Raw genomic sequence first — 27,184 nt, 5'->3', positions numbered from 1 at the left:
TAATTTAATAAATTTTAGAATAAGGCTGCATAGGCTACTTTCTGTCCATAACCTTGAAACTAAATAAGATACAAATGAAATAGAAAGGTTTTATCAAACTGAAAACAAGTAAATCAAGTCTGAAATCTAACTGAAATTCAAATAAAAAAAGTAAATTACAACTTGTAAGAACCTTGTAGTTCACCAATGCAAGTTTGCTTGAGTGGTTTCTCAGTGAAAGCCATAGTTCTTGTGGGTACAAGACGCACCAGCCTGTAATTGGCTGTGCTATTGGGACATCTGCCAAGTGGAGCAGTAGTACACTGGCATTTTTTTTCATTTGAGAGCAATGTGCATTCTAGTAGCGAAGTCATCATGTAAACATGGTGAGCAAGCCAGCTATATGTTCACTGTAGATACGCAGGCCAGGGGTATTCAAGTCCGAGCCTTGAGGTTTGGAATACTGCTGGTATTCTGTTCTACCTGATAATTACTTACATCCACCTGGTGTCCCAGGTCCAAATCAGTCCTCGGTTAGAGGGGAATAATGAAAATCAGCAGTGGAACTGGTTGAGGTCCAGATTTGAATTTGCCTGGTATACCATGATTTGGATTTCTTCCTTTATTCATAGTATCCAATCCATTATTGGGTAAGCGTCGCTTTGGAATTTGGGATGTGCATATTTCTCATGTAAGCCTAGGCGGCCAGATCTAAATGTGCTTTTATTGTCATGCCATCATATATCATGCTTTTATTGTCATGCCAAGTCCTGTATTTTGTTGTCATGCTAGTGGAGTGGAGTTTGCTAAAGCACACGTAGCTTTGATGACTAGGTTACTGTCACAATCTACCTTGGCCTTCATTGTCACATGCCTGTCTGTCTGTCTGTCGGTCTCTATCTCTCTCCCAAAGAGTTTGGAATGAGGGAGGACTTGCGCAAGATGGATGTGGTGGGTGTGTCCAGTCGGGAGCTCTATGCCAAACGTGAGTATCTCTCTTTCTGAAAACATCAAACATTTTATTATCAGGACCAAGAGTTTTTCCTGACCAGACCCTGTGACCTGACCACGAAAAACTCTGTGCCATAGTTAGACAACAATGGGCATCTTTACATTGACTGACTAATTGAACCAAGTCACACTAGTAACACTTGTGCATTGAAGGTCCAGGAATAATACCACATACTGTCACTTTCTGCAAATCATCAATGACTTTGTTTCTTCCTCTAAATTCCAGCATCTTGACTAGCCTCAACCTCATTTGGACAGGGGCTGCTGTTAAACACTTTCCAGTAGTTAGCAATAGCACCCTTTGAGGCAATTTCTTGCCTTTGATACTTTAGGGATTGACTCAGTTGTTTGCAACTGTAGGGGTAACCTCAAGATGGCTTGTGGGAAATTGCTCTTCGTGGTGGAGAGATTGTGCTTGCTTTGATTTTGTGTCATGAAGTTGATGCTATCAGGTTTGGGGCTAGGTTGGGTCTAGGTTAGGTTGGTTCTAGTTGTAGTCTCCACTAGAACCAACCTACCATACCCAGACAGACTATATGGACAGACACCAGACCGACGGATACAGAAATGACACTCGACTGACTCATGCCACACTGACTAGCTGCTTTGAAAGGCTGGTTATGGCACACATCAACTCCATTATCCCAGACACCCTAGACCCACTCAAATTTGCATACCGCCCCAACAGATCCATAAACGATGCAATCTCAATTGTACTCCATATACTCCATACTGCCCTCACCCACCTAATAAGAGGAATACCTATGTATTAGGACCCTGGGACTGAACACCACCCGATGAGACAGCCTACAGGGAGGAGTCAGTGACCTAGCAGTGTGGCGCCATGACAACAACCTCTACCTCAACATCAGTTAGACCAAGGAGCTGATCGTGGACTTAAGGAAACTGGGGGGGTGAGCACGCCCCCATCCACATTGACCGGGCTGCAGTGGAGCTAGTTGAGAGCTTCAAGTTCCTCTGTTTCCAAATCACTAAGGACTTAAAATGGTCCACACACATGCACACAGTCGTGAAGAAGGCACGACAGAGCCTCTTCCCCCTCAGGGGGTTGCAAAGGTTTGGCATGGGGCCTCAGATCCTCCAAAAGTTCCACAGCTGCACCATTGAGAGCATCTTGACTAGCTGCACCACTGCTTGGTATGGCAACAGCAATGCACTTGATCTCATGGCGCTGGGGTCAAGCTCCCTGCCATCCAGGACTTCTATATCAAGTAGTGTAAAAGGAAGGCTACAGCCGCCCTAGCCATAGACTGTTCTCTCTGCTTCCGCATGGCAAGTGACACTAGTGCTTCAAGTCTGACACCGACAGACTCCTGAACAGCTTCTATCCCCAAGTAATAATACTGCAAATAGCTAACAAAATGGCTACTTGGACTAGCTGAGTGACTTTTGTATTTGATCAGTTGTGGAAAAAGTACCCAATTGTCATACTTGAGTAAAAATAAAGATACCTTAATAGACAATGACTCCAGTGAAAGTCACCCAGTAAAATACTACTTGAGTAAATGTCTAAAAGTATTTGGTTTTAAATATACATAAGTATCAAAAGTAAATGTAACTGCTAAAATATACAGGTCATTCAGAAAGTTTTCAGACCTCTTGACATTTTCTGCAATTTATTACATTACTGCCTTATTTTTAATTGAATAAAATCAAATAAATTCCTCGTCAGTCTACACACAATACCCCATAATGACAAAGCGAAAACAGTTTATTTTAGTGTTCAGACTCTTTGCTGTGAGACTCGAAATTGAGCTCAGGTGCATCCTGTTTCCTTTTATCATCCTTGAGATGTTTCTACAACTTGATTGGAGTCCACCTGTGGTACATTCAATTGAATGGACATTATTTGGAAAGGCACACACCTGTCTATGTAAGGTCCCACAGTTGACAGTGCATGTCAGAGCAAAAACCAAGCCATGAGGTCAAAGTAATGTGTCCGCAGAGCTCTAAGATAGGATTGTGTCGAGGCACAAATCTGGGGAAGGGTACCAAAAAATGTCAGCAGCACTGAAGGTCCCCAAAAACACAGTGGCCTCCATCATTCTTAAATGGAAGAAGTTTGGAACCACCAATACTCTTCCTAGAGCTGGCCACCCAGCTAAACTGAGCAATCGGGGGAGGAGGGCCTTGGTCAGGGAGGTGAACAAGAATCCAATAGTCACTGACAGAGCTCCGGAGTGTGGAGAACCATCCAGAAGGACAACCATCTCTGTAGCACTCCACCAATCAGGCCTTTATGGTAGTGGCCAGATGGAAGCCACTCCTCAGTAAAAGGACCATGACAGCCCCCTTGAAGTTTGCCAATAGGCACCTAAAGACTCTCAGACCATGAGAAACAAAATTCTCTGGTCTGATAAAACCAAGATTGAACTCTTTGGCCTGAATGCTAAGCGTCATGTCTGGAAGAAACCGTGCACCATCCCAACAGTGAAGCATGGTGGTGTTAGCATCCTGTTGTGGGGATGTTATTCAGCGGCAGAGACTGGGAGACTGGTCAGGATCGAGGAAAGATGAATGGAGTAATGCACATAGAGATCCTTGATGAAAACCTGCTCCAGAGTGCTCAGGACCTCAGACTGGGGCAATGGTTCACAACGACCCTAAGCACACAGCCAGACAACACAGGAGTGGCTTCAGGACAAGCCTCAATGTTTTTGAGTGGCCCAGGCAGAGCCTGGACTTGAACCCGATCGAACATCTCTGGTGAGACCTGAAAATAGCTGTGCAGCGACACTCCCCATCCAAGCTGACAGAGCTTGAGAGGATCTGCAGAGAAGAATGGGAGAAACTGCCCAAATGGGCGCCTGCAGGCTGACCTCGGTCATCAGGTGAACAGTGTTTTCTCCGACACATTCGTTGGCTGGCTTCCAGGTTAAGCGGGTGGGTGTTAAGAAGTGTGGTTTGCCGGGTCATGTTTCGGAGGACGCATCACTCGAACTTCGCCTCCCGAGCCCGTTGGTTTTGCAGCGGTGAGACAAGATCGAAATTGGGGAGAAAAAGGAGTTAAAATACAAAAATATTTTTATACATTTTAAAATAAGGCTAACAAAATGTGTAAAAAGTCAAGGGGTCTGAATATTTTCCATATGCACTGTATGTACAGTTGAAGTTGGAAGTTTACATACACCTTAGCCAAATACATTTAAAGTCAGTTTGTCACAATTCCTGACATTTAATCCTAGTACAAATTCCCTATCTTAGGTCAGTTACGATCACCACTTTATTTTAAGAATGTGAAATGTCAGAATAATAGTAGAGAGAGAGTGATTTATTTCATCTTTTATTTCTTTCATCACATTCCCAGTGGGTTAGAAGTGTACATACACTCCATTTAGTATTTGGTAGCATTGCCTTTAAATTGTTTAACTTTGGTCAAATGTTTCGGGTAGCCTTCCACAAGCTCCCCACAATAAATTGGGTGAATTTTGGCCCATTCCTCCTGACAGAGCTGCTGTAACTGAGTCAGGTTTGTAGGCCTCCTTGCTTGCACATGCTAGGATATAGGATTGAGGTCAAGGCTTTGTGATGGCCACTCCAAGACCTTGACTTTGATGTCCTTAAGCCATTTTGCCACAACTTTGAAAGTATGCTTGAGGTCATTGTCCTTTTGGAAGACCCATTTGCTTTAACTTCCTGACATGTTGCTTCAATATATCCACATAATTTTGCCTCCTCATGAAGCCATCTATTTTGTGAAGTGCACCAGTTCCTCCTGCAGCAAAGCACCCCCACAACATGATGCTGCCACCCCTGTGCTTCACGGTTGTGATGGTGTTCTTCGGCTTGCAAGCCACCCCCTTTTTCCTCCAAACATAACGATGGTCATTATGGCCAAACAGTTCTATTTTTGTTTCATCAGACCAGAGGACATTTCTCCAAGAAGTACGATCTTTGTCCCCATGTGCAGTTGCAAACCGTAGTCTAGCTTTTTTATGGCGGTTTTGGAGCAGTGGCTTGTCCCTTGCTGAGCGGCCTTTCAGGTTATTTCTATACAGGACTCGTTTTACTGTGGATATGGATACTTTTGTAGCTGTTTCCTCCAGCATCTTCACAAGGTCCTTTGCTGTTGTTCTGGGATTGATTTGCACTTTTCGCACCAAAGTACGTTCATCTCTAGGAGACAGAACGCGTCTCCTTCCTGAATGGTATGATGGCTGCGTGGTCCCATGCTGTTTATACTTGCGTACTATTGTTTGTACAGATGAAAGTGGTACTTTCAGGCATTTGGTAATTGCTCCCAAGGATGATCCAGACTTGTGGTCTACAATTTTTTTTTTCTGAGGTCTTGGCTGATTTCTTTAGATTTTCCCATGTTGTCAAGCAAAGAGGCACTGAGTTTGAAGGTAGGCATTGAAATACATTCACAGGTACATCCTATCAGAAGTTTCTAAAGCCATGACATCATTTTCTGGAATTTTCCAAGCTGTTTAAAGGCACAGTCAACTTAGTGTATGTAAACTCCTGACCCACTGGAATTGTGATACAGGGAAGTAATCTGTCTAATCAATTGTTGGAAAAATTGCTTGTGTCATGCACAAAGTAGATGTCCTAACCGACTTACCGAAACTATGGTTTGTTAACAAGAAATTTGTGGAGTGGTTGAAAAACGAGTTTAATGACACCAACCTTAAACTTCTGACTTCAACTGTACCTCTATCACTCCAGTATCCCTGCAAATTGTAAATATGGTATTGGAACTGACCTTGTATATACAGTGCCGTCAAAGTATTCACACCCCTTGACTTTTTCCACATTTTGTTGTGTTACAAAGTGGGATTATAATTGCTTTGTTATTTTTGGTCAATGATCTACAGAAAATACTCTGACAGTGGAAGAAAAATTCAAACATTTTATAAAATATTATGAAAAATAAAACGCATTGATTGCATAAGTATTCACCCCCTGAGATGATACATGTTAGAAACACCTTTGGCATCAATTACATCTGAGTCTTTGGGTAACTCTTTAAGATCTTAGCACACATGGATGGTACAACATTTGCACATTCTTTAAAAAATTCTTCAAGCTCTGTCAAGTTCATTGTTGTTCATTGCTAGAAAGCCATTTTCAAGTCTTGCCATAGATTTTCAAGCCGATTTAGGTCCAAGCTGTAACTAGGCAACTCAGGAACATTCAATGTCACCTTGGTAAGTAACTACAGTGTAGATTTAGCATTGTGTTTTAGCTTATTGTACTGTTGAAATGTGAATTTGTCACCCAGTGTCTGTTTGAATACAGACTTAACCAGGTTTTCCTCTTGGATTTTGCCTGTGCTTAGCTGCAATCCGTTTTTCTTTTTATCCTAAACTCTGTAGTCCTTGTCGATGACAAGCATACCCATAACATGATGCAGCCACCACCATGCTTGAAAATATGAAGAGTGGTACACGGTGGTGATGTGTTATGTTGATATTTGATTGGATTTGGCTTCCTCCTTTTACAATGTCAATTAGAGAGCAACTACAATGTTGTTGAGCCATCTGCAGTTTTCTCATATTACAACCATTCAAATCTGTAACTGTTTTAGTTCACGATTGGCCATATCGTGAAATCCCTGAGCTGTTTCCTTCCTCGCAGGCAACTGAGTTAGGAAGGCACCTGCATCTTTATAGTGATTGGGTGTATTGATACACCATCCAATGCCTAATTAATAACTTCACCATGCTCAAAGGTAGTGCTGAGCGATTAACTGACTTTTCGATTATTAAACAACTAATTGACCGAAGTCTGTTCAATACTTGAATTCCATTTAGTTTTTTAGTTTGTTGTCAGCCCAACACGCATTTTCTCTAGAGACACAAAATCATTCATGAGAGAAATTGGAGGAATCAAGTCAAGAACTGTGGGACGCTGAGTTGTAGTTTTCATTAAACTAATATTCAACCTAGTTCAGTGGAGAAATGTGGTAATTAACTACAATGACTATAATCCATTGCACCAGTTGTTTTTTAATTTTTTTTACTGCTGATGGATCAGAGAGGAAGAGGTGAAGCCAGAGGTTTCACTCTCGCCACAGTCTGTCCTAAATAAGACCAATGCGTTTCTATGGCTTTATTTTGGACCTAAACTTGTCGCCTGCCTTCCCGCCTTTCGAACAACGGCCCCTATTGTTAGGGCATAGACATGAGCATCTCGTCATTGTATACAGATCTCTGGACAGATACACTTTTACGCCCGCTACGTTTGGTTAGATACACACAGACCGCGTTGAGGGAGGAATGTACACAACACAATGATGAGAGGGACAGTGAAAGTATACCTTCTCTACTCTAGAAGAAATAGTACAATTATTTTGTCAGACAGCTTTGCAGCATACTTAGGCAGGCTAGCTACACTGAACAAAAATAGAAACGCAACATGTAAAGTTTTGGTTTCATGAGATTAAGTTAAAGATCCCAGAAATGTTCCATACGCACAAATATTATTTATCTCAAATTTTGTGCACAAATTTAGTTACATCCCTCTTGGTGAGCATTTCCCCTTTGCCAAGATAATCCATCCATTTGACAGGTGTGGCATATCAAGAAGCTGATTAAACAGCATTATCATTACACAGGTGCAGCTTGTGCTGAGGACACAAAGCTACTCTAAAATGTGCTGTTTTGTCACAACACAATGCCACAGATGTCTAAAATTTTGAGAGAGTGTGCAATTGGCATGCTGACTGCAGGAATGTCCACCAAAGCTGTTGCCAGAGATTTGAATGTTCATTTCTCTACCATAAGCTGCCTCCAACGTTTTAGAGAATTTGGCAGTACTTCCAACCGGCCTCACAACCGCAGACCATGTGTATAGCGCCGTGTGGGTGAGCGGTTTGCAGATGTCAACGTTGTGAACAGAGTGCCCCATGGTGGCAGTGGGCTTATGGTATGGGCGGGAATACTCTATGGACAACGAACACAATTGCAATTTATCAATGGCAAGATCCTGAGACCCATTGTCGTGCCATTCATCTGCCACCATCACCTCATGTTTCAGAATGATAATGCATGGCCCCATGTCGCAGGATCTGTACACAATTCCTGGAAGCTGAAAATGTCCCAGTTATTCATACTCACGAGACATGTCACCCATTGACCGTGTAACACAACATTTTGAAAAACTAAAGGGTTGTGAGTACTTTCTGAAGGCACTTTAGCTTACTTTCTCTTTTTATTTCTTGTGTTTTTGTTCTTCCTTATGTTTTTTGTTGTTGTACTACATTGATATTGATTGCTGGGTTTAGTGCTGGCAAGAAAGGCATTTCACTGTACTTGTGAATGTGACATTTGAAACTTGATTGGTCTGCCCGCTGTTGTGGTGTACCTGTTCAGGTGTGAACCCTCGGGCGAAGTCTGTCCGCTTTATGAAGCTCCTACCGGACTTCGAGCACATGGACTACAGGGACGTGTACAGGCACTGTATGTACTGCAGCTCATGCCTGACCTGACTGGCTCAACACGCATGTGGCTTTTAACATGCTAGTGTGTGATTGACTCTTGTGTTGTAGCCAGTTGCGACAAATACCACGTGGTTTTGAAGGGGTGAATCTGCACTTTGCTCCTTACCTTAACTCGGACGTCTGACTACTAGGAATGGTAATGGAAAATGAATGTGCGCATTTGGCATGCTAGTCAACATGGTTAGTGCTTACAGTGACAGCTCCCTGTTTACTCTGACATCATACACTATTTTGGCGCAAAGGAAACAATGTTTTGTTTTTTTCATGCACTTGGATATAACCTCACATGTGCGTGTGTAGAGTACAATAACGATATGCCCCCTCCATATCTGCTGTCCTTGAAGTGAGGCCAGACCTTCACCATGGTGATATGCTCTGAGTTGTCATCAGTTTCTCAGTCCAAACTCTTATGTATTGCTGTGATGTCCTGCGATTTGAACTGTTCACCACTGTTTTGGTGTTTTAACCCTTTGTTGCACTTGTGTTGCAGTGCTGCACCCATACAGACACATCCTGGGTCTTTGGCAGCCTGACATAGGCCCGTACGGAGGGCTGCTCAACGTGGTGGTACGCAATTAGTGTGTGCACGCACACACCCACCCACCTACACAGTTGTGTCCCCTCTTTATCACATTTAAACATTTTCAGTCTTTAAATTGTTCAGCACACATGGTTGTAGAGGGGGACAAAAATGTGTCTATTTTCCCATCAAAACATGTTACTTGTGTCAGGGGATGACTTTTCGCTCTCCCTTTACTACGCTACCACCACCCATCCCTCTCCAGGTTGACGGGCTGTACATCATTGGCTGGATGTACCTGCCCCCCCACGACCCTCGGGTCGAGGATCCCATGAGGCGGCGGCCGCTCTTCCGCATCCACATGTGGGAGAGCAACAAGGTGGCGGTAGAGTGCATGTACGGACACAAGGGCCCTCACAAGGGGGACATCCAAGTGAGTCCATTTTTTTCTTCTGTTGTGTTCTGAACGGGCAGTAAAGCTAATGTTTGTGATTGATTTATTTTTCTGCCACCTGCAGTTCTTTTTAATGAGAATAATGATTGGCTGGTCACTTCTCTTGACCTGGATGGCATTCTGTGATCCCTCCTTAAAGCTGCAATATGTAACTTTTTGGGCGACTTGACCAAATTCACATAGAAATGTGAGTTTTAAATCTATAATTCTCATTGAAAGCAAGTCTAAGGTGTGGTAGATCTGTTCTATGTGCACTATTTCTTTAAGTCCTGTTCTTAAGTTTAGTTTCTGCATCTTACTTTCGTTTTTGAACACCAGCTTCAAACAGCTGAAAATACAATATTTTTGGTTGTAGAATTTTTTTTTTCTTCTGCGGTTTAGATTGGTACAATGATTCTCAACACTCTACTTGTTTGATTTGTCAGAAACTGAAAGTAGACTAACTATTAGAATTTTAGTAACCAGGAAATGGCAGAGCGATTTCTGCGTAGTGCATCTTTAACCTGTTTAAATATAATGTCAAATTGTAGATTTTCGCCTAAATAGACACCCCCCAAAGTAATTATTTATAATGAGGGCCATAAACAATACCTAGTAATACTTATCGTGCCAAAAAATATAAAAATATCGCCTTTCTGGTAAAAATAAATATACCTGAGGTGTGAAGTACACAGTACAAATATGAAAAATCATATTTTTTTCCTATCCAACAAAAGTGGTGGAATAGGGCTATATATAAATAAAATTGCCCGCAATGAAGACGTCTATATTGGTCTGCTAATACAGGACTAGTAAAGGCTCAGTGCACTACTTTTGTGAAAAAAATGTAAACTAAATGTATTGGAGTGTTTACCAGCATTTGTAACTTGAGTCTGATAATTATCTGTACATAACAGTTAATCCGATAGTACTTGTGTGAATATAAAAATACTTGCTTGATATGTTTTTCAGTTTCTTGAAATACTTTGCAAGTGCAACTTATTTTGATGTGAACTGAAATGGTCTATTCATCCCTTCTCGATTTTAGTAGACAATCGTATCCAGAGCAACTTACAGTAGAGTGCATACATTTTCTTACTTTTTCGTACTGGTCCCACGTGGGAATCGAACCCACGACCCTAGCTAACATTGCAAGCGCAAAGTAGTTTGTAAGGATGGTAAATTAATACTGCACATAAAGTGCTTGTTTTCCATGTTATTTGATCAAGAAAAATATTTAATTTGATGTAGATGTTTTGTCTTTGCCCATAACTTTTCACCTTTTTGCTTTAAATGTTTGAGGACTGTTTTGTTCTTTCTGAAATTCCATTAGAATGACAATAGTAGAGAAATGGACAGGGCAACAACTCCTACATTTCCAACTATTGAATGCTGAAAGATGCTGTTCTTAATTATACAACTATCTTTTTTGCCAAAGTGGAGATGCTGAAAAAAATGTTTTTCCTGCGCTACAGACGTCTAAAGTATGTCGGTCCGGTAATACTATTAAAGGCCCAGTGCACTACATTTGTGAAAATATATATTTTTCAATATAATTATATATATTGAAAAATATATATTGAAAAATATGTATTTTCACAAATGTAGTGCACTGGGCCTTTAATAATATTATATATATATTTTTTTAGACCAGAGGAAATGGTGCCTCCTACTGGGCCTCCAACACCACTTCCTGCAGAGTCTGGTCTCCCATCCAGGGACTGACCAGGACCAACCCTGCTTAGCTTCAGAAGCAAGCCAACAGTGGGATGCAGGGTGGTATGCTGCTGTTTTTTCAACATGACAATGACCCAAAACACACATCCAGGCTGTGTAAGGGCTATTTGACCAAGAAGGAGAGTAATGGAGTGCTGTATCAGTTGACCTGGCCTCCACAATCACCTGACCTCAACCCAATTGAGATGGTTTGGGATGAGTTGAAACGCAGAGTGAAGGAAAAGCAGCCAACAAGTACTCAGCATATGTGGGGACTCCTTCAAGACTGTTGGAAAAGCATTCCAGCTGAAGCTAGTTGAGAGAATGCCAAGAGTATAGAAAGCGGTCATCAAGGTGAAGTGTGGCTATTTTAGAAAAATCTTAGTATATTTGATTTGTTTAACACTTTCTTTGGTTACTACATGATTCCATATGTATTATTTCATAGTTTTGATGTCTTCACTATTATTCTACAACGTAGAAAATAGTGGAAATAAAAACTCTTGAATGAGTAGATATATACATACAATTGAAGTCGGAAGTTTACATACACTTAGGTTTGAGTCATTAAAACTCGTTTTTCAACCACTCCACAAATTTCTTGTTAACAAACTATAGTTTTGGCAAGTCGGTTAGGACATCTACTTTGTGCATCACACAAGTAATTTTTCCAATAATTGTTTACAGACAGATTGTTTCACTTATAATTTGCTGTATCACAATTCCAGTGGGTCAGAAGTTCACATACACGAAGTTGACTGCGCCTTTAAACAGCTTGGACAATTCCAGAAAATTATGTTGTGGCTTTAGAAGCTTCTGATAGGCTAATTGACATAATTTGAGTCAATTGGAGGTGTACCTGTGGATGTATTTCAAGGCCTACCTTCAAACTCAGTGCCTCTTTGCTTGACATCATGGGAAAATTAAAAGAAATCAGCCTAGACCTCAGGAAAAACAATTGTAGACCTCCACAAGTCTGGTTAATCCTTGGGAGCAATTTCCAAATGCCTAAAGGTACCACGTTCATCTGTACAAACGATAGTACACAAGTATAAACCCCATGGGACCACGCAGCCGTCATACCGCTCAGGAAGGAGACGCGTTCTGTCTCCTATAGATGAACGTACTTTGGTGTGAAAGTGCAAATCCATCCCAGAACAACAGCAAAGGACCTTGTGAAGATGCTGGAGGAAACAGGTATAAAAGTATCTATATCCACAGTAAAACGAGTCCTATATCGACATAACCTGAAAGGCCACTCGGCAAGTAAGAAGCCACTGCTCCAAAACCGGCATAAAAAAGCCAGACTACGGTTTGCAACTGCACATGGGGACAAAGATCATACTTTTTGGAGAAATGTCGTCTTGTCTGATGAAACCAATATAGAACTGTTTGGCCATAATGACCATCGTCATGTTTGGAGGAAAAAGGGGGTGGCTTGCAAGCCGAAGAACCCCATCCCAACCGTGAAGCACAGGGGTGGCGGTATCATGTTGTGGAGGTGCTTTGCTGCAGGAGGGACTGGTGCACTTCACAAAATAGATGGCATCATGAGGAGGCAAAATTATGTGGATATATTGAAGCAACATCTCAAGACATCAGTGAGGAAGTTAAAGCTTGGTCGCAAATGGGTCTTCCAAATGGACAATGACCCCAAGCATACTTTCAAAGTTGTGGCAAAATGGCTTAAGGACATCAAAGTCAAGGTCTTGGAGTGGCCATCACAAAGCCTTGACCTCAACCCTATATCCTAGCATGTGCAAGCAAGGAGGCCTACAAACCTGACTCAGTTACAGCAGCTCTGTCAGGAGGAATGGGCCAAAATTCACCCAATTTATTGTGGGGAGCTTGTGGAAGGCTACCCAAAACATTTGACCCAAGTTAAACAATTTAAAGGCAACACTACCAAATACTAATGGAGTGTATGTACACTTCTAACCCACTAGGAATGTGATGAAAGAAATAAAAGATGAAATAAATAACTCTCTACTATTATTCTGACATTTCACATTCTTAAAATAAAGTGGTGATCCTAAGTGACCTAAGACAGGGAATTTTTACTCGGATTAAATGTCAGGAATTGTGAACATTGAGTTTAAATGTATTTGGCTAAGGTGTCTGTGAACTTCCAACTTCAACTGTATATACACTGCTCAAAAAAATAAAGGGAACACATAAACAACACAATGTAACTCCAAGTCAATCACACTTCTTTGAAATTAAACTGTCCACTTAGGAAGCAACACTGATTGACAATACATTTCACATGCTGTTGTGCAAATGGAATAGACAACAGGTGGAAATTATAGGCAATTAGCAAGACACCCCCAATAAAGGAGTGGTTCTGCAGGTGGGGACCACAGTCCACTTCTCAGTTCCTATGCTTCCTGGCTGATGTTTTGGTCACTGTTGAATGCTGGCGGTGCTTTCATTCTAGTGGTAGCATGAGACGGAGTCTACAACCCACACAAGTGGCTCAGGTAGTGCAGCTCATCCAGGATGGCACATCAATGCGAGCTGTGGCAAGAAGGTTTGCTGTGTCTGTCAGCGTAGTGTCCAGAGCATGGAGGCGCTACCAGGAGACAAGCCAGTACATCAGGAGATGTGGAGGAGGCCGTAGGAGGGCAACAACTCAGCAGCAGGACCGCTACCTCCGCCTTTGTGCAAGGAGGAGCAGGAGGAGCACTGCCAGAGCCCTGCAAAATGACCTCCAGCAGGCCACAAATGTGCATGTGTCTGCTCAAACGGTCAGAAACAAACGGTCAGAAACAGACTCAATGAGGGTGGTATGAGTGCCCGACGTCCACAGGTGGGGGTTGTGCTTACAGCCCAACACCGTGCAGGACGTTTGGCATTTGCCAGAGAACACCAAGATTGGCAAATTCGCCACTGGCGCCCTGTGCTCTTCACAGATGAAAGCAGGTTCACACTGAGCACGTGACAGACGTGACAGAGTCTGGAGATGCCCTGGAGAACGTTCTGCTGCCTGCAACATCCTCCAGCATGACCGGTTTGGCGGTGGGTCAGTCATGGTGTGGGGTGGCATTTCTTTGGGGGGCCACACAGCCCTCCATGTGCCCGCCAGAGGTAGCCTGACTGCCATTAGGTACCGAGATGAGATCCTCAGACCCCTTGTGAGACCATATGCTGGTGCGGTTGGCCCTGGGTTCCTCCTAATGCAAGACAATGCTAGACCTCATGTGGCTGGAGTGTGTCAGCAGTTCCTGCAAGAGGAAGGCATTGATGCTATGGACTGGCCCGCCCGTTCCCCAGACCTGAATCCAATTGAGCACATCTGGGACATCATGTCTCGCTCCATCCACCAACGCCACGTTGCACCACAGACTGTCCAGGAGTTGGCGGATGCTTTAGTCCAGGTCTGGGAGGAGATCCCTCAGGAGACCATCCGCCACCTCATCAGGAGCATGCCCAGGCATTGTAGGGAGGTCATACAGGCACGTGGAGGCCACACACACTACTGAGCCTCATTTTGACTTGTTTTAAGGACATTACATCAGAGTTGGATCAGCCTGTAGTGTGGTTTTCCACTTTTAATTTTGAGTGTGACTCCAAATCCAGACCTCCATGGGTTGATAAATTGGATTTCCATTGTTTATTTTTGCGTGATTTTGTTGTCAGCACATTCAACTATGTAAAGAAAAAAGTATTTAATAAGATTATTTATTTCATTCAGATCTAGGATGTGTTGTTTAAGTGTTCCCTTTATTTTTTTGAGCAGTATATATAAAATTGAAACACCCCTGCTTCCTGTGGCTATGGCTGTAAGCACAAGGTGATTTCGTTCCTCTGGGACCAAGAGAAAGTGGTTTTGTTTCAATTCTAAATCCGTCCGAGAACATCACAGCGAGATGAGACTGCGTTTGCTGCAATCACTAGTCTCCCATTCCATATGCTCTATTGTAAGCAGAGCTGCAAGGTTCACAAGCCAGAGAAATTCGGTCCTTTGTCTGGATAGGCCAGAAAATGTGACGTGTCGCTCACTATGCAAAGATTAGAGCAGATAGTAGCATGTAAAGCAGGACAATGGTGCACAGAAATTGATGTTGCGAAGTACACAGAGCGCTCTGTAATAAAAAATGTTGGTCGGAACCTGTCCAGATCTGCTCAAAGTCCGCTTAATAGAGGATTTAACATTAACTACTTTTGTATAGTAAGGGAGATAATTATGTGATTATTGTGCTTAAATAGTCATATTCAATACTATTGTTCTACCTTTTATGTGTCAGCAGTGCACTTACTCTGTGGTGGTGTAGTCCCCTGTGACGGGACTATCATTAATGTGATGACTGCTATTTATCAAATAATGACCTACTCCGTTTAATTATTACTTGATTATAAGATATATTTGTGTCTATAGATAAGTCGCTTATTAATGTAGTGTTACCTCATCAGTCTCATTCTGAACGTCGCAAAATTCTTGGATATCTGCACGAACCCTAGCCTAAGTGATGAATCAGAGATACAAATTGGTTTAATTATTTATTTTCTAACTAAATAATAATCACAGAATTACATAAACAACCACTCGGTAAAGGCTATATTGATTACTAACATAATGCAATGAAAAGCCCCTAGTGGACTAACCCGATATGACTGCTTGTTACACAATGGAAAGGGGGTGGTGAAAGAGAGTGGGAGAGAGAAAGAAGTGGACTTGTCGTGCATACATTGGGAAAATACGCTCACCGTAAATATGGATATTTAGCACCCTAACAACCGCTCATTAGGATTTAGAAATGCAACGTATATTTACGCTTAGGTGTCTTTCTCTGTGTCTCTGAAACCACTCGTCTGTCTTTGGCGAGTAGTTCGAGGGATGTAAGACTCTGGTTTGTCCACCAGAGGTCACAATGTCCTTTGGAGTTGTAGTAGGCTACTTTATCTTAAGAGTGTCCGTTTCAAATTTATATTAGAATGGATCCTTCGGAGGTACCTATGGTGGTGAGAGGAAACTGTTCATTGCAGTTGTAGGCTTATTTGTCACGGAGTGTTGATTAGAATGGTTACTCCAGCTGTTACACATGCGGTGGTCTTTGGTTGAGTTTACTAGACTACCAGTACTTAAACAGCTGTAGACTGAATGTTCCAGTGTGGTCTTTTTTTTATCTTCACTCAAGAGTTTCAGAGGGTTTTACCATTTTCTGGTGTTGTAGTTTTAAACCATTTGTCAGCCATGTAGCCACCACTCCACGTTGCCTGGTCTGTATTTAAATTCCAACCATTTTGATGTGTGGACCACGTCCTCGCATTCTCTGGTCTAATGTAAATTTCATTAGTCCTTTTAAGCTTGGATAAAAAGGGGTCATTCCATTATGTTGACACAAAGTCTGTGCTCACGTGGGTGTGGTTACTGACTTGGCAAAATTGTTTTTCATATAAACTTACCTAATTTAGAAGGCTAAAATCACATTTTATCTTCACAAGTATTATTATACTTAATAATTTATTTTATACAACATTTAAATGCAAACCTGAACTGTATCTCTGAGGGTGTACATGTTTTAGTTCTTGTTATACAGTCTTTCTGATCATTTTAATGACCTCACAATATAGACATGAATTTTCCATATTCCATTTCTCACCATTACCAACATTTGGATATTGAAGTATATTGTTTCAATGTTTGATGTTTAAGTTATTTGGCAAGAGTCTCTCTAACACTCAGACATTCCATTCTCAATACTGCAGAGCCAAAGGTAGAGTTTCTGCCAGGTATTTATGATCCGGTTGTTAAGTCATAAAACCAGGCGAACTCCCCCAGGAGAGAGCGAGAGTTTGGCTGTCAGCCGTTGGCCTAGCTGATGACACACGTCTTCCATGGCTTTGTGATAAAAGCTGCAATGTCTTTTCTTATTTCCAGACTGGGAAGAAGGATGAGTTCTCGACTAAGTGCAACCAGACAGATCATCACCGCATGCCAGGGGGGAGGCAGGAGGTGAGGAGGAGAGAGAGGGGTCACTTCACAACACTTTGTATATTGTTATCATATGGCTGAAGCAACTATGTATTTGTAAAATAAATGTATTAATTGATCAATTAATCAATAAATCACATAGTATAGCACTTTTTACAAACACACAACCTCAATGTTCCGATCATACTGAAAGTTTGCTGTTGTCCCTCATGATGAAATCGGGGAGGGGACTGTGGATCTGTCTCTGTTCGTTCATACATTAGTCACGCGATATCTCAGACAGCACTGGTCCGATTTTGACAAAACTTGGGTGAATGATGTGTCTTGCCTTAGAGATCACAATCAAAACATAAATGTTGTATGCAACAAGGCACTAAAGCAATATTTAAGAAATGTGGCAAAGCAATTAACATTTTCTTTGAATACAGTGTTGTGTTTGGGGTAAATCCAATAAAACACACCACTCTCCATATTTTCAAGCATAGTGGTGGCTGCATCATGTTATGGGTATGTTTTTAATCGTTAAGATCTGGGAGGTTTTTCGGGCGAAGCCCAGGCAATATCCTAGCGGAAAACCTGGTCGTCTGCTTTCCACCAGAAACTAGAAGATTAATTCACCTTTCAGCAGGACAATAACCTAAAACACAACGCCAAATCTACACTCGAGTTGCTTACCTAGAAGACCGTGAATGTTCCTGACTTAAATCTACTTGAAAATATATGGCAAGACCTGAAAGTGGTTGTCTAGCTATTGATAAACAACCAATTTGACAGAGCTTGAAGAATTTTGAAAAGAATAATGGGTAAATGTTGCGCAATCCAGGTGTGGAAAGCTCTTAGACGCAATATCTCAGACACCACTGGCCCAATTTTGATGAAGATTAGATGAATGATTTGTCCTGCAATAGAGTTCTGGCATTTACAAAATTACACTGATTGGCCCAAGGGGGTAGCTATAGTAATTGACTGTATGTACGTTAGTCACACGCAATATCTTAGACAGCACTGGACTGATTTTGAGGAAACTTGGGTAAATGATGCATCTTGCCATAGAGATCCGTAATTTACAAAATTAGACTGATTGGCCCAAGGGGCGCTGCATCATTTTTGGTGGATGACATATTTACTGTTGCCTTGTCTAAGATTTGGGTTGAATCAAGTCATTCAGATTTCAATAGGTAAATGAGGCACATCGGTAAGTGGGCGTGACCGGGGGTTTTGATGTTCTGTTTGCAGGAGTTCCGCACATGGCTGGAGGAGGAGTGGGGGAGGACACTGGAGGACATCTTCCATGAGCACATGCAGGAGCTCATTCTTATGAAGTTCATCTACACAAGCCAATACGAGTAGGTCTTCCTTATGATAGTATACCAGCCAATACGAGTATGTCTTCCATATTACATCTACTGTTTTAAACAATTTATGTAAATATTTTAATTTTGACACTATTGTTTCTTTTCTTTGTTTACTCTGGTCAGTGAAAGACCTAAAGAAATATCTAGCTGGCGGCTATGAATTAATTGTAATGTACATACATTTTCCTCAATGTGTCCCTATAATGCTTTAAGAGATGGGTCGCTAGGTGACTTGACACGTACCTCATTAATTCATTCTTCATTCAGTGATATTGTATTCTTTTTTAAGAGGTTGATATAAATCAGTTTTATGTAATTGGCTTCATGAATGTTGATGATGCTGTGTTCTGACAGTAACTGCCTGACGTACCGGCGGATCTACCTCCCCCCCCGGATGCCCTCTGACCTGCTGCAGCCGGGCCTGTTCAAAGGCACCTATGGCAGCCACGGCCTGGAGATCATCATGCTCAGTTTTCATGGGCCCTGCGCCAGGGCCACCAAGCTTACTGTCAGTCCCTCAACCCTACTGCTTCCACCCTACTGTTTCCAACTCCAACCTTCTTCCTAATGTTTTTTTTAATTTAATTTTATCCTTAAAGTAGTTGGTTGGCATTGAGTTAGGTGGGCAGAACACTATATTACAGGTGGCCTACATATTCCATTGTGTATTTAATAAAACCTTCAGTGTGATCTGTTCAGTTGGCATGAAGATATTTTGAAATTGAAAACAAAAGTCCTTATTACACGTTTGGGTAGTACCTCTTTCCTTTCAAAACGTTTTTCCCATTTTGTGCCTACTGAACATGCCCCTGCCCTTTCTCCTTCCTCCCAGGGGGACCCCAATGTCCCAGCAGGCCAGCTAACGCTTGACGTGGACCTGAACCGGCCTGTGTGCCTGCCGGACCTGGAGCACCAGCGCAGCATGGAAGAGCTGTCTCGCCTGGTGCTGGGGGTGCACGAGGAGGCGCAGCGGGAGGTGCAGAACCCAGACGTGGCCCCCCAGGGAGCTGCTTCAGAGGGGGCTGTGGCTGGTGGTGCTGGGGCAGCGGTACTGGAGTCGGCTATGGAAGCCCAGTCAGAGAGCCCCCAGCCTGCGTCCAGTAGCAGCAGCAGCGCTCCCTCGGAGGCCCAGCCTTTCGTCCTGCCTCTGGGGGTCATGACCCGCAATGAGGTTTACCCCCGAACCTGCAAGATATGGTGAGACCATTTATATCACACCTGTTCAGGTTGTTATTCACACATCCTCATATAGCCAAGAGTGCCAGGAAAATGTAGCTACATAACATAATAAAATGGTAATTTAGCAGACACTTTTCTCCAAATTGACTTAGTTTATGCATGTATTCAGTGCATGTGGAAATCACACAATTCAAGTGTTACAAGCACAACACTCCAGCCAACTGAACCATTGGATCACAACATGTGATACACCATCCAAAGTACTTTCAGAAAGTATTCATACCCACATTTTGTTGTTACAGCCTGAATTCAAAATAGATTAAATATTATTTTTTTCACCCATCTACACACAATACCCCATAATGACAATGTGAAAACATGTTTTCAAATGTATTGAAAATGAAACACAGAAATATCTAATTTACATAATTGTTCACACCCCTGAGTCAATACTTTGTAGAAGCACATTTGGCAGCGATTACAGCTGTGAGTCTTTCTGGGTAAATCTCTAAGAGATTTCCACACCTGGATTGTGCAACATTTGCCCATTTTATTATTTTCAATACTCTTCAAGCTCTGTCAAATTGGTTGTTGATCATTGCTAGACAACCATTTTCAGGTCTTGCCATAGATTTAAGTCAAAACTGTAACTCTGACTTACAGGAACATTCCCTGTCTACTTTGTAAGCAACTCCAGTGTAGATTTGGCCTTGTGTTTTACGTTATTGTCCTGCTGAAAGGTGAATTCATCTCCCAGTGTCTGACGGAAAGAAGACTGAACCAGGTTTTCCTCTTGGATTTTGTACTAAGCTCCTTTCAGTTTATTTTTTTTGTCCTGAAAAACTCCCCAGTCTTTAACGATTACAAGCATACCCATAACATTGCAGCCACCACTATGCTTGAAAATATGGAGAGTGGTACTCAGCAATGTGTTGTATTGGATTTGCCCCAAACATAACACTTTCTATTCAGGATAAAAAGTTAATTGCTTTTTTTTTTAAAGTATTACGTTAGTGTCTTGTTGCAAACAGTTTTGGAATATTTGTATTCTATACAGTCTTCCTTCTTTCAACTCTGTCAATTAGGATAGTATTGTGGAGTAACTACAATGTTGATCCTTTCTCAGTTTATTACAGACAACAAAATCATTGGGCTCATGGTGAAATCCCTGAGTGGTTTTCTTCCTCTCTGGCAACTGTGTTAGGAAGGACGCCTGTATCTTTGTAGTGACTGGGTGTATTGATACACCATCCAAAGTGTAATGAATAACTTCACCATGCTCAAAGGGATATTCAATGTCTGCTTTTATTATTTGTACCCATCTACTAATAGGGGCCATTCTTTGAGGCATTGGAAAACCTCCCTGGTCTTTGTGGTTGAATCTGTTTAGCAGAGAGAACAGTCTATGACTAGGGTGGCTGGAGTCTTTGACAATTTTTAGGGCCTTCCTCTGACACCGCCTGGTATAGAGGTCCTGGATGGCAAGAAGCTTGGCCTCAGTGATGTACTGAGCCGTACACACTACCCTGTTTGGTGCCTTGCGGTCGGAGGCCGAGCAGTCGCCATACCAGGCAATGATGCAACCCGTCAGAATGCTCTCGATGGTTCAGCTGTAAAACCTTTGACGATCTGAGGACCCATGCCAAATCTTTTCAGTCTTCTGAGGGGGAATAGGTTTGCGGATGTGTTGTTACCTACCCTTACCACCTGGGGGCGGTCCGTCAGGAATTCCAGGATGCAGTTGCAGAGGGAGCTGTTTAGTCCCAGGGTCCTTAGCTTAGTGATGAGCTTTTAGGGCACTATGGTGTTGAAAGCTGAGCTGCAGTCAATGAATAGCATTCTCACATAGGTATTCCTTTTGTCCAGATGTGAAGTGCAATAGAGATTGCATCATCTGTGGATCTGTTGGGGTGGTATGCAAATTGGAGTTGGTGTAGGGTTTCTGGGATAATGGTGTTGATGTTAGCCATGACCAGCCTTTCAAAGCACTTAACGGCTACAGACGAGTGTGTGCTACGGGTCGGTAGTCATTTAGGCAGGTTACCTTAGTGTTCTTGGGCACAGGGACTATGGTGGTCTGCTTGAAACATGTTGGTATTAGAGACTCGGACAGGGAGAGGTTGAAAATGTTAGTGAAGACACTTGCCAGTTGGTCAGCGTATGCTCGGAGTACAAGTCCTGGTAATCCGTCTGTCCCTGCGACCTTGTGAATGTTAACCTGTTTGAAGGTCTTACTCACATCGGCTGTGTAGAGAGTGATCACACAGTCGCCCAGAACAGCTGATGCTCTCATGCATCAGCTGTGTTACTTGCCTCGAAGCGAGCATAGAAGTTATTTAGCTCGTTTGGTAGGCTCTTGTTACTGGGCAGCTCTCGGCTGTGCTTCCTTTTTGTGTTCGGTAATAGTTTGCAAGCCCTGCCACATCCGACGTGCGTTGGAGCCGGTGTAGTATGATTCGATCTTAGTCCTGTATTGACCCTTTGCCTGTTTGATTGTTCATCGGAGGGCATAGCGGGATTTCTTATAAGCTTCCCGGTTAGAGTCTCGCTCCTTGAAAGCGGCAGCTCTACCCTATTGCTCAGTGCGATTGTTGCCTGTAATCCATGGCTTCTGGTTGGGGTATGTACGTACAGTCACTGTGGGGATGACGTCATCAATGCACTTATTGATGAAACCAATGACTGATGTGGTGTGCTCCTCAATGCCATCGGAAGAATCCCGGAACCTATTCCAGTCTGTGCTAGCAAAAATGTCCTGTAGTTTAGCATCTGCCTCATCTGACCACTTTTTTTTATAGACTGAGTCACTGGTGCTTCTTGCTTTAATTTTTGCTTGTAAGCAGGAATCAGGAGGATAGAATTATGGTCAGATTTGCCAAATGGAGGGTGAGGGAAAGCTTTGTATACGTCTCAGTGTGTGGAGTAAAGGTGGTCTAGAGTTATTTTTTTTCCCCCTCTGGTTGCACATTTAACATGCTGATAGAAATGAGGCAAAATTGATTTAAGTGTCCCTGTATTAAAGTCCCCGGCCACTAGGAGCGCCGCCTCTGGAATAGTGGTTTCCTGTTTGCATATAGCCGTATACAGCTCATTGAGTGCGGTCTGAGTGTTAGCATCGGTTTGTGGTGGTAAATAGAAAGCTACAAAGAATATAGATGAGAACTCTAGGTAGATAGCGTGGTCTACAGCTTATCATGAGATACTCTACCTCAGAGACTTCCTTAGATATTGTGCACCAGCTGTTGTTTACAAATATGCCTAGGCCCCCGCTCTGTGTCTTACCAGAGGCTGCTGTTCTAGCCTGCCGATACAGGGATGAGGGCCTGTACGGGTGTTTGGAGTATATCCTTCCTGTCTTACTCATTAAAGAAAAACTCTTCATCCAACTCTAGCACTGCGATGCAGTGCCTTAGACTGCTGCGCCACTGGGGAGGCCAATTTGGCAACATTTTATTCCACTTTGACATTATGGGGTATTGTGTGTGTAAACCAGTGGGAAAAAATCCAATTTAATCCATTTTAATTTCCGGCTGTAACAATAAAATGTGGAAAAAGTCAAGTGGTGTGAATACTTTCTGAAGGCACCGTATGCTACGCAACAGGAAATCATGTTTAATTTATTTGTTTTTTCATTGATTTCAGCTTCTACGGGACGGGCCTGATTGCCGGCCATGGCTTCACAAGTCCGGAGCGCACACCGGGCCTGTTTGTCCTGTTCGACGAAGACCACTTCGGCTTCATCTGGCTAGAGCTCAAGTCGTTCAGCCTTTACAGCCGCCTGACGGACCGGCTGGCCCACGCCTATGCCCCCGACATGGAGCGCTTTGAGGCCATGCTGCGCAACATGCAGTCTTGGACATCCTGATGGGGCAGACAGACACACGCTTACCTAAACCCCCTACACACATCCCGAGTGTTGACCGCACATGGAAAACATTTGGGAACCTAGTTGTAACCTATAACTAAGGCCCGTTGTTTCTTTCTGATCAGGTTATGTGGTTAGGCAAAACTCTTGGCCTTAATTATCACTCATGTATGTATATCTTTCCCATATAGAACCTCAAAATGCTTACACACAGAAAATACCCATATTTACAACCCCTGTAGAATCTCTCTCTACTCTACACAGCTTCACAATCCCAAATCACCTCCACACTGTCCCACACATTTCTGGCCCTGGCCAGAAACAACCTTTTGCCCTACCCCCTAGGCACCTGAAGTATCCTTGCTCCCTGTACCATGTTTCCCCTCTTTTCACCTCCACACGACATCGGTATCTCTGCTGCGGCATACCCAGAGGTCAAGGCTTCCTTAACAGCTTCTTGTTATTAATTTTTAAACCAGAGAAGAGGATATTACTTTTCATCCCACAAACCCCGGAACAAACGCTCCGTGCCTCTGAGTCTTAATGTATACACCATGTCTGTATTGCCTAATGCTACAGTGCCTTGCAAAGTATTCATCCCCTTGGCGTTTTTCATTTTGTTGATTTACAACCTTTAATTTAAAAACATTTTTATTTCGATGTCGTAATTGACATGCAGAAAATAGTCAAAATTGGGAAAGTGAAATTAAAGAAATAGGTTGAATTTATTTTTTATTAAATAACAGAAAAGTGGTGCGTGCATATGTATTCACCCCCTTTGCTATGAATCCCCTAAAAAAGATCTGGTGCAACCAATTACCCTCAGAAGTCACATAATTAGTTAGAGTGTACACAAGTGGACTTTATTTAAGTGTCACATGATATCAGTATATATACACCTGTTCTGAAAGGCCCCAGAGTCTGCAACACCACAAAGCAAGGGGCACCACCAAGCAAGCGGCACCATGAAGACCAAGGAACTGTCCAAACGGGTCAGGGACAAAGTTGTGAAGACGTACAGATCAGGGTTGGGTTATAAAAAAATATCTGAAACTTTGAACATCCCACAGAGCACCATTTAAATCCATTGCACCATTTAAATCCATTATTAAAAAATGGAAAGAATATGGCACCACAACAAACCTGCCAAGACAGGGTTGTCCACCAAAACTCATGGACCAGGCAACGAGGGCATTAATCAGAGAGGCAACAAAGAGACCAAAGATAACCCTGAAGGAGCTGTAACGCTTCACAGGGAGATTGGAGTATCTGTCCATAGGACCACTTTAAGCTGTACACTCCACAGAGCTGGGCTTTACGGAAGAGTTGCCATAAAAAAGCCATTGCTTAAAGAAAAAAATAAGAAAACATATTTGGTGTTCGCCAAAAGGCATGTGGGAGACTCCCCAGACATATGGAAGAAGGTACTCTGGTCAGATGAGACTAACATTTCTGGTGCAAACCCAAAACCTCATCACTCCGAGACTACCATCCCACAGTGAAGCATGGTGGTGGCAGCATCATGCTGTGGGGATGTTATTCATCGGCAGGGACTGAGAAACTGGTCAGAATTGAAAGAATGATGGATGGCGCTAAATACAGGGAAATTCTTGAGGGAAACCTGTTTGTCTTCCAGAGATTTGAGACTGGGACGGAGGTTCACCTTCCAGCAGGACAATGACCCTAAGCATACTGCTAAAGCAACACTCGAGTGGTTTATGTGGAAACATTTAAATGTCTTGGAATGGCCTAGTCAAAGCCCAGACCTCAATCCAATTGAGAAGCTGTGGTGTGACTTAAAGATTGCTGTACACCAGTGGAACCCATCCAACTTGAAGGAGCTGGAGCAGTTTTTCCTTGAAGAATGGGCAAAAATCCCAGTGGCTAGATGTGCCAAGCTTATAGAGACATACCCCAAGAGACTTGCAGCTGTAATTGCTGCAAAAGGTGGCTCTACCAAGTATTGACTTTGGGGGGTGGTGACTAGTTATGCACGCTCTAGTTTTCAGTTTTTTTTTCTTATTTCTTGCTTGTTTCACAATAAATATTTTGCATCTTCAAAGTGGTAGGCATGTTGTGTAAATCAAATAATACAACCTCCCCCCCCCAAAATCTATTTTAATTCCAGGTTGTAAGGCAACAAAAACGGAAAAATGCTAAGGGGGTGAATACTTTTGCAAGCCACTGTAAGAGAAGTGAATGGGATTTCTACTAAAGCTGTTATTTTTTTAATGATTTTGTTTGGATGCATGCTGTATTTTCAGTTTAATGCCACCTGTTTCCAACACTCTTATTCACAATCTGAGACACTTTTGGTTTGCTGTATATTAGTGTGTACATTGCTCTTAGTTTGGTTCACAGGTGGCATTATGGTATTAGAAAAGATTGCATCTCTGGTGCTTTTACTCTTTTCGTCACATGGTCAAGGAAAATATGTAATATTTTAATATTACCATATTACACAGTTGTGCATTTGCATATCAGAAATTACAGCTTTTTATTTTCTAAATACTTCTGATGGATAGTATGTAGTAAAATGGAACTATTTAATGACTGGATGTTTCAACATTTTAGTATTTTTTACATGTTGGCAAAGAGCTTACGCTGTACTGTAGCTGTATCAGCCATTCGTAGTTAGACTGATAGCATATTGCCCTATTTGATGCTTTTAACAGGATGTTATAAAGATATCGCAACACCCGTTAAGATAATGGCCATTTGCAAAACATTGTACAACACAAAATGCTATTCAAGGTACTCATCTTTATTCCCATTTGGACCCCAGGAAGAGTAGCTGCTGCTGCCTTGGTAGTAGCTAATGGGAATCCTACTGAATACTAAATCATACTGTACATTTACGTTGCGAAAAGTGTATGACTGTCTCCCATGGCCTGACGGTGGCACCCAGGGGCTCTTCTCTTTCAAGTGCACTTTTCTGGGCAGTACAGTGGATGGTTATGTCTCAACTCCTCTATGGATTCCTTTCCTTGATCCCTTTCATTCATGACCACGAATGGCTGAAAGGACTGGAAGGGTTTTCCACCATATTGCTTTCACCCATCTTCTCCTGATGACGGGTCAGTGATCATGGAGGGCAGGACATAAGGAAAGGAAGCTAAGTTGATAGTATTGAGACAGTCAATAACTCAGAGGCTTCATTCAAAGCAGGTCTTTTGTATCAGACTGCAGCTTTACTAACGTTTAAAAAAAAAAAAACTAGAGAGTAAAGAAGTAATATATAATAATGAATGGAACCTATTTAATAAGCATATTTTAAATATTTTTATTTTTGAGACAACTGTAGAAATATTTGCATCATCACTTGGTTGATTTGAGTTTTGTAAGCAATGTCGCTCATCTGTTGTGTAAGTAACGCTTCTGTGGTCAGCTGTTTAAATGAAGCACCTTTGTAAATTGAGTCTTGCGCTTTGTAAATCGTCAATCCCAGAGGCACAACCCTGCTTGAAACTGTTAGACCTGTTGAACTGCTCACTCTGACTTCAGGTAGTTTTGCAGTTTAAGCGTCCTTTCTCTTCACAATAATAAAACAAAATAACTCCTTTTCGCTTCTGTTTTTCCTTTTTCACACGTTTTGGAGCATAGCTTAAGGTAACCAGTCCAACCATTATGCATAATAATACGGTCCACACACAAAGGTGATTTCCTAGATTTTGTTTCATTTGAGTATAGGCTAGAGTCAGACCAATTATGCACCAAAGACATCTT

At 42.3% G+C, this 27,184-nt stretch overlaps 1 protein-coding gene across 2 annotated transcripts in view; it reads left to right on the top strand.

Moving 5' to 3' along the window:
- The window catches only part of fbxo31 (F-box protein 31), a 28,675-nt gene extending 4,244 nt beyond the window's left edge, over window positions 1-24,431 (top strand). Inside the window, exons 2-10 of one of the 2 annotated variants that reach the window (XM_014148271.2) lie at window positions 893-964; window positions 8,328-8,414; window positions 8,946-9,022; window positions 9,241-9,408; window positions 17,006-17,080; window positions 18,296-18,405; window positions 18,769-18,922; window positions 19,247-19,611; window positions 23,236-24,431. In XM_014148271.2, the coding sequence (XP_014003746.1) occupies window positions 893-964; window positions 8,328-8,414; window positions 8,946-9,022; window positions 9,241-9,408; window positions 17,006-17,080; window positions 18,296-18,405; window positions 18,769-18,922; window positions 19,247-19,611; window positions 23,236-23,458 (1,331 nt within the window). In that variant the 3' untranslated portion in view covers window positions 23,459-24,431. The remainder of the gene's footprint in view (window positions 1-892; window positions 965-8,327; window positions 8,415-8,945; window positions 9,023-9,240; window positions 9,409-17,005; window positions 17,081-18,295; window positions 18,406-18,768; window positions 18,923-19,246; window positions 19,612-23,235) is intronic. The other variant, XM_014148272.2, reaches the window with a different exon arrangement.
- The last annotated feature ends 2,753 nt before the right edge of the window (window positions 24,432-27,184 follow it).

Source organism: Salmo salar, chromosome ssa16 (assembly GCF_905237065.1).
Source record: "Salmo salar chromosome ssa16, Ssal_v3.1, whole genome shotgun sequence".
In the NCBI taxonomy this organism is placed as follows: domain Eukaryota; kingdom Metazoa; phylum Chordata; class Actinopteri; order Salmoniformes; family Salmonidae; genus Salmo; species Salmo salar.
The sequence above is the reverse complement of the archived record's forward strand: the minus strand, read 5'-3'. Positions and strand labels throughout refer to the sequence as shown.